This window comes from Penicillium cinerascens (assembly GCF_028974065.1).
Source record: "Penicillium cinerascens strain IBT 15544 chromosome Unknown scaffold_4_segment0_segment0, whole genome shotgun sequence".
Taxonomy (NCBI): domain Eukaryota; kingdom Fungi; phylum Ascomycota; class Eurotiomycetes; order Eurotiales; family Aspergillaceae; genus Penicillium; species Penicillium cinerascens.
The window spans coordinates 2,671,111-2,679,085 of NW_026695297.1; the positions used below are offsets into that span (position 1 = coordinate 2,671,111).

The window sequence follows — 7,975 nt, forward strand, 5'->3', positions numbered from 1 at the left end:
CCAATTCCCGCCTAGGCGAGATTACCACTGGCCTCTCATGCACGTTTACGGATCCATAACTTTACACCATAACAAACCTAGACATTGACATGCCCGGCCCGCCCATGGGCAGGTCCTAGGTCCCGACCTTTAGGCCCATGGGCCGCTAAGATGCCCATGATACAGAGAGCATAATTAATGCAGTGTATGCAGTAATTTTTGGTATTTTACTAGTAAAATTACAGACGAAAATGTAACTAAAATATGAGAGAAAAGTAATATTTAAGTGAGAGAAAACTGAGATTTTAATTCATATAGTTTCATAGTCATCCAACACCCTTGGACGCTTTTTCACCCGACTAGAGGCCCGAATCTGGCTTTCTGGCATTATAGGCAGAGAGACCAAATCAGAATCATCCACCTCATCTATCTCATCCTCCTCACCCTCCTCGGTATCACTGATTGGCTCAAAATCTTCTGTTTCCTCAGAAATTTCGTCTAATTCACCCTCGTCGTGGATAGACAGAGTTTAGATAAAAGCTAGCTGCTCATCTTCGATCTTAAACCTAGTCGTGCATATAAACATCATGAGGTCTTGGATGGTTGAAGCATTTAGACGGCCCCTCCGATAATAGCATATATCACGGGCTGAATTAAACAGTCTTTCTACACCAGCACCAGTAGCAGGGATAGAGAAAATATCCCGTGCTATACGTGCTAAGGTAGGAAACTCTTACGCATAGTCTTTCCAGAACAGACGAGGGCTAACTAGGACCAAACCTAAGTGAAACCAAAGAAATTAGACGATAGGTAAAACGAGAGGTAAAACGAGAGGTAAAATAAGAGGTAAAATAAGAGGTAAAATAAGAGGTTAGCTTACCTCCTTAGAGAAATTGGGTCAATTCATCCTAGTTCTAGGTGGATAGAGGTTTTCGCCTAAGCATTTAATCAAACTCGGTTTAGACGGAAGCCTAGGGTTTTAAGATTAAATCGCTCTCTATTTAATATACTTTCATACGGTCGTGAAAGCTTTTCAAATATAAAGAAGAGTAGTCTTTATCCTACCAATCCAGGCCCAAAAAGAACTGTAATTTATACTCAGGGGCGAGGATTATACCATACGCATAGATATCACCAAGTTCTGGATCATCTGTTTTTGCATAGTACTCTCGAAGCTTAGTTTCAGCTAATTCAAGAGCTTTAAGCATCTGTCGTTTCTATCTAGCCTAGAAGTAAAGGAAAATTAAGAAAGTGAGACTTAAATAAATCCCTTTTCCGCTAATCTTGACTCTGATTTTTAGCTCTTCAACCTATATAACAAAGGTTAAAGTGCGAGAAATCAGAGTCATAATTAGCGGAAAAGGGAGAGAATATAGGAGACTAACCTTTTTCCGCCTTAACTGCCGAATCTAAGCTTCAAGGTGGTCGAAAAGCAAATTGTAGACACTAAAGACACCATAGATAGTAATATCTTTAGTTTTAGCCATAACTGAGGTAAAATCAAAGAAAGGCTTAGTCAAACAAAGAAGGTAATCAATCTAACGCCATTCCTCTAAATTAATCATTAAATAATCAACCCGGAAGGCCCTACAGTACTACTCAAGATTAGATTGAAGCCATTTAGCCCGTTGAAGCATTAGATAGGTCGAGTTCCACTAGGTGCGAACGTCCTAGATTAGGACTAATATAGGCTACTTATTCTAAAGCTTTAGGAAGTGCTCCCGTCTCTATAGGCTTGCATTAATATAGATAGCAAGATTGCGAGCCTTATTAAGGGTATTCGCAATATCTAGCTTTCTAGATCTCTACCGAGCAGCCTGGCTAAGCTCTTCCGTCCAAACCATTTCCACTATATCATTCTAGGGGTTTACTTTTATCTGCCCAAGGAGTTGCTTCAAACTAAGCTGAATGACATGGGCAAGGTAAGGAATTCGGATCAAAGGGATACTAGGATGCTTCTCCTAGATGCTTGTAATCATGGTTTAGTTATTTAACGCATTATCCGTAGTAATAGCTATAACCTGGTCCAGAATATGATTTTTTTCAAGGGTATCAATTAGGACCGAACCAAGATTTATCCCAGTATATATGCCTTCTAGGGGTTCGAATCCTAGTAGCACCTCCCGGTAATCCCAATTCTAGTCTAGGAAATAACTAGTAATAGCCATAAATGCTTACTGAAATGGGGATGTCCAGCAATCTAGACTAATTGAGAGCTTTGAATTAGGTGGTAGTATCCGAAGGATGTCTTTCTGTCGGTCTTCGACTATATTTCGTAGTCGGCGTTGTATCGTGCGACCGGTAGGAAAGGTTGGGACTAAAGGGGCAGACTAGGTTAGGCGTAGAAGCTTCTAGAAGTGCTCGCTCTCAATGATTTAGAAGGGTAGGCGTAGGCTAGTGATTATAGTCAAAAGCTGCTCCTACCAAAGCTCATCAGACCAAGGTAGGGATTGGGATAGATTAGAATTAACTGCCTAGTGAGAGAATAATAGGTTAGTTATCTTATATTTTGCTCTCACTTTACTCTCACTTTTCTCTCACTTTTCTCTCTCTCTAGTAAACGTACCGTCTTCTATATTAAATGCTGGATATTTGTTTGTTTCCCTCTTAGTTTTCGGCAGCTACCATTCTTCTAATGCCTACGTAGAGCAGTCGTCCCATTTAATATTAGGTGACCAAGCATTACACCACATTGTTTACATATAACCTTAGGCTTCCCAGTTAGGATATATACAATCTGATCAAATGATATCCATATCTCTAATGTATAGCCCTTTTTGTCCCAATATATACGCTATACGTCTAGCTTTGAGCCATATTAGGTAGTAAGCCACCATTCAATAAATTTAGACTTAGTCATCTCTGTCTAGAGAGCCTAGTCTTTAGTCCGGTCTCTAATACGTTGAATAGAGGGTGGTAGTGGTAGTAGGGTAAGCTTAGTTGTTTGGCTATTTGTTGGTTCGGTGGGTTCAAAAGAGAAGGAATCGGATAGAGGAGAGGGTCAATACTATCACTATAGATAGATTGGCTCATAGGGTCTGAAGGTTGTGCCATCCTACCTAAAAGTGAAGATAAAGTGAGAAAAGGTAAGACAAAAACACAAAGGGATAAAGATGTTTAGGTAAAGCACCTAGCCTAATACTATTGGTTCTTTATAAGCCAATCATTACTAAGTGGGTCAAACCAGCATATCCTATTGGCCTAAATCTCTACACGACCATAGGCATGCCCATAGTCATACCCATAGGCCTATAGAATTTGCTGAGAGCTATCCCCCCCTAAAATTCTTCAACTTTTTCTCTCAACTCTGACCTTTTTATCTCAACCACACACCCTACACTAGTAATTAGGTGTTTATAAGATAAATATATATAAAAGAAGCTCTAATCATTTAATTAACTAATAAAATAAGCCGTAATAACCTAGTATTATACTATAATAAAATTGAAGGAAATAATATAGTGGGGTGGTTGTGTACAACAAATATATATCTTAGAGCACCAACCATAATTTCTACCACCACTTTTTTACCTTTACTTCTATAGGCCTAAAATATTAATACGACCGATAAAACCGACCCTTAAATATATATAAACAAGCATATTTCATATAATTACCTAGTGGGAAAGGGAGAAAGGTGAGAGTAGTAAGTGTTTAGACCAAAACATAGGTAAATAACAAAGGTTAGTCAGTGAGTTATGCACAAAAATAAGGCTAAAATTAGGCTAAATAAGGCCAAATAAGGCAGAATCAGGTGTCCACGGGCGACCCGTGGGCGACCCGGCCCGGCCCATGGGTGGGCACAGGTCCTGACCTTAGGCCCATGGGCATCTACGGGCCCGGGCCCAGGTCCTAGGTCCCGGCCCATGGGCGACCTATGTCAATGCCTACGCCTCTCTCTACCTATAGAGCCCATCGGGGTCAAGAAATGGCTCAAAAAGCATCGAATATAGACAACTTGATTCGATAGGGTTGTTCTACGCGCCAGATTCTCTCTGGGCTTCGGGAGGAGGATCCACATTGTGCTTTGCTTGTTTGGGATATCTACAACTGGCGAAAGAAGGTTAGCATAGAGTTCCTTGCTAGTCGGACGCCTATCTAGGCGCTACTGATAGAGCTTCCGAAGAACGGCGACTGGATATTTAAGCATAAGCTTAATAATTATAGTTATATTACTATTCTGTTCTATATACATCGAATGGGTATCAAGATACTATTAATGTATCCTTGGGTTATCTCGATAGATTGTATATATAAGACCAATCTCTATAGCTTACCGCTACTGAATATCGTTGGCCTCGCTTCTACTAGTTAGACCTACTTTCTTGCCTTTGCATTTATTAAGGATAAGAAGTAAGGCACCTATAAGGTCGCCCTTCGCTGTCTTGCTGAGGCCTATAAGTCGCTTAGTCTTCCATATCCACGGACGATATTGATAGATAAAGAGCTAACGCTGATAAATGCTATTAATGTCGTCTTTCCTAACACTAAAATCATCACCTATATCTGGTATATCGAGATGAATCTCTTGAAGAAAGCTCGCCCTTTTCTATTAGACTAGATTACTATCACGCGTAGAGATAGCCTTCCTCTACTAATAGGCCTTGACCTCGACCCTACGTAGTCCGATAGGCCTATAACTAAAGAGCGGCTTTAGGATGAGCTTCGAAAGCCAGTCGATAAAGGGTGGAAATCAATACTAGGGCGCTGGAATTAGGTGGTTTATGCGGATATAGAGGCTATATTTAACTAACGCTAGAGCTCATTCTAAGAGGCATACGTAGACCCCGTTTTTTAGCCAATAATCGCCTATATTTAGGCTAAATAGCTTAATGACTGCCCTAAGTAGTTTCTATATCTCTACACCTCGTATTACCTACATCTAGGTGAGACAGCGACGTTAAGGACTAAGGCCACCTATTAGTTATTGAAGATAGACCTACCTACGTCAGTTAACGATCTTCTAGTTATTCTAACGCTTTTTGAGCGCGTCCTAAAGCGCCAATATACTAATATTAATTAAACGATTAAGGCTAAGCGTATCCGCAGACCAACCGCGCTATCATCTCTCTACAATCTCCTCGTTTATCAGATCTCTTCTAGAGCTATTAAGCACGTGGAGAATACAAGAAAGCAGTATTTAGAAGGGGAAAATAGGCCACCTATCCCTTTAATCTACAACTACAGATCAAAGGAAACCACTAGTTATCCTTGCATCCACCTAATCATCGAGTATCTAAATGAGAACAAGAGCTTTAAACCATCACATTTTCACCAGCAATAGCACCTATAGGCACCACTGCACCAGGAGAGGCGCTAGCTATTAACCCTCTACTTCTAGTGCAAGACCCTCTACTTATTCGACGCCGAGGAAGGCCATCTAGAGCAGCTAACTTCGTCCGGCCTTCCCAGGCGTCAAGCACGTAGCAGAGCACGCAGCAAAGCACCCAGAGCACGCAGTAAAGCACGTAGAGCACTATATTCGACCGTTCAACCCACCGAGAGCCATCCGCATTCGAATATGTTCTTCCACCACCAGAAGGGGGTCGTGGAGGGCGTAGAGGGCGTAGAGGGCGTCGTGGGGGTCGTGGAGGTCATAGAGACACCATCAGGGGTCGTGGAGGTCATAGAGATACAGTCGGGGTCAGGAGGAGGCTTCGGAGCTATCAGCGAGGTCAGATAGATGCTGAGTAATCAGGTTAGAGGCATCTGATTGGCTATTAAGAGAGATAGACGCAGAAAACGAGGAGAGAGCGATGGATGCGGTCAAAAAACCTGCCTTTTTACTATGTAAACCAGAATGAAAAATGTGACTATAGGTGACCGCAAGGGGGCATCTAGGTGAGTGCAAGTGTCACATGACTTTGGTCCCCACTTTCCGGGAAAACGTAAATCCTTCGTAATTTTGGAATTACCCTTACGGAATTACCCTTACGGAATTACCCATCCGGAATCTTCCTTCTATAATCCTTCTATAAAACTAGACAACATCTAGTTCTCTTCTTCACCATCCTTCTCTTCTTCACCATCCTTCTCTTCTTCACCATCCTTCTCTTCTTCACCATCCTTCTCTTCTTCACCATCCTTCTCTTCTTCACCATCCTTCTCTTCTTCACCATCCTTCTCTTCTTCACCATCCTTCTCTTCTTCACCATCCTTCTCTTCTTCACCATCCTCTCTACCATCTCCACCATCTCCACCATCTCCAAAACCATCCTCTGAACTAGTAAACAGCTGGTTCTCATCATCTCCATCATCTCCATTATCTCTGTCATCTCCATCATCTCCATCATCATGGCCCAAGTCAAGAAAAATGTGAGTTTACTAGTTCTGAAGTGGTTTTGGGGTATTCAAACTGACAGATTTACAGCCAAACTTCCAACGTTACCTTGACCTGTCGAAGGCAGATCTGAAGCTCCCTTCTCTCACTGAAGACGTCAGTTTACTAGTTCTGAACTGGTTTTGGGCTGCAAAGCTAATTAATATTACAGAACAAAGGCTATTGCACCATCGAGGTTGGCGAGAGATACTGTCGAGTTGAAGATTGTGGAAATGCTGTAAGTCTTTTACTTTTACTTCACTTTACTCCTCACTTTGCTCCTTTCTAAACTAGTTGCTAACTACTTTATAGACTCTCTTTACCTCCACCAACAACCTCCGCAAGCACGTTCAGAAGCAGCATCCTGAAGTGTCTCTGACTGGCGAGGAATTTGGTGGTCGCCCTTGCCAAGCTGATGAATTCCGTGCTATCAGAAAGTGCTACAACTAATTAAGAACTAGTTAATTTGGATTTCTGAATAAATTACTAACTAGTTTACAGAGTTTTTCAATGAGATCATGGAGGCCTACGATGAGCGCGAGGCGGCAAAGGAAGAGATTTTGCCTAAGCTTCCTCTCAAGAATGATCGATCGGTAAGTATCGCGATATATTAGTTGCTAACTAGTTCTTCTACTAATATTCTTAGGTGCATATTACCAAAATGCGTCAAGCCGTTCGATCGATGAAGCTTCCTATGCCTTGTGAGGTTTGCAAAGACACTGATCAACCTAAGCGTGAGTACTCCAGAAATACAAGGTTTAAACCAGTTACTAACTAGTTTTAGTCTGCTGCCATGACGAAGTCAAGGGCACTTGCGAGTATTTTGGTCTTTTCACTGACCCTCGCAATCAGCAGGGTCAGGAGTACGTCCCATCAGAGGATGAGGCGTAGGGACTAGTTTGAAACTAGTTTTCTTCGTGGGTTTTGCTTTTTTGCTATCAAGCTTCAAGAACTAGTTAAAACTAGTTCTTTATGGTGTTTTCTATGGTTTTCAATTTGCATTTTTGCTTTGAGAACTAGTTTTACTTAGGTTTTAACTAGTTCCTTCTCTTTATCTGCTCTAGTTGCGCCGCAACGAGCTGCCTTTCTAGTTCAATCTTCGCAACCCTTAGTTCTTGTTCTTTAGTCTCAAGCTCTAACTGCTGACGCTTCATTCGTCTTTCTTCTTGAGAATCCTCAATCTCTTGGCGTTTCTGCCGAATTTCGAGCTCTCGAAGGTCGTTTAGATGGTCTTGATTCTGTGAGTTTATCACAGCTGTACGCCGGAGACTAGGGCTTGTAGATATTCTATAAAATTAGTTAGTAAATAGTATTGGACTAGTTTTTAACTAGTTTTATACGTACCGAGAACGGCTCCGTGTAGTAGCTCTAGAGCTTGATCGCCGTGGTGTAGATGATCTTGACCGACGTGGCGTAGATGACCTTGACCGACGTCCAATATCAACCACGTAGCCTGACGATGAGGCCTCAAGGAGGATTTGATCATCAATATCAAACTGTATCTGTGCTTCTCTATGTTGACTAGCCTGATTTTCCGCTTTTTCTCTTTTTCTAGCTTCGCGCTGGAGATTCCTTCCAAAGCGGGCTTCGATATCATCAGCTTGATAGCGGTGATGAATACCAAACTTCTCTCGAGTCTCGAGTTGGTCTAAATCCTGTTGATCAAGGTATAATGAC

General features: G+C 41.8%; 1 protein-coding gene across 1 annotated transcript; it reads left to right on the top strand.

Annotated features, from left to right (window-relative positions):
* Positions 1–6,273: 6,273 nt before the first annotated feature.
* N7498_008973 (uncharacterized protein) lies at positions 6,274–7,189 on the top strand (the record flags this gene model as incomplete). The annotated part of the gene is made up of 7 exons (XM_058456035.1): positions 6,274–6,294; positions 6,350–6,415; positions 6,471–6,536; positions 6,611–6,722; positions 6,800–6,891; positions 6,945–7,032; positions 7,083–7,189. 7 exons carry the CDS (start codon positions 6,274–6,276, stop codon positions 7,187–7,189), a joined length of 552 nt encoding a protein of 183 aa, XP_058306023.1.
* Between the last annotated feature and the right edge of the window lie 786 nt (positions 7,190–7,975).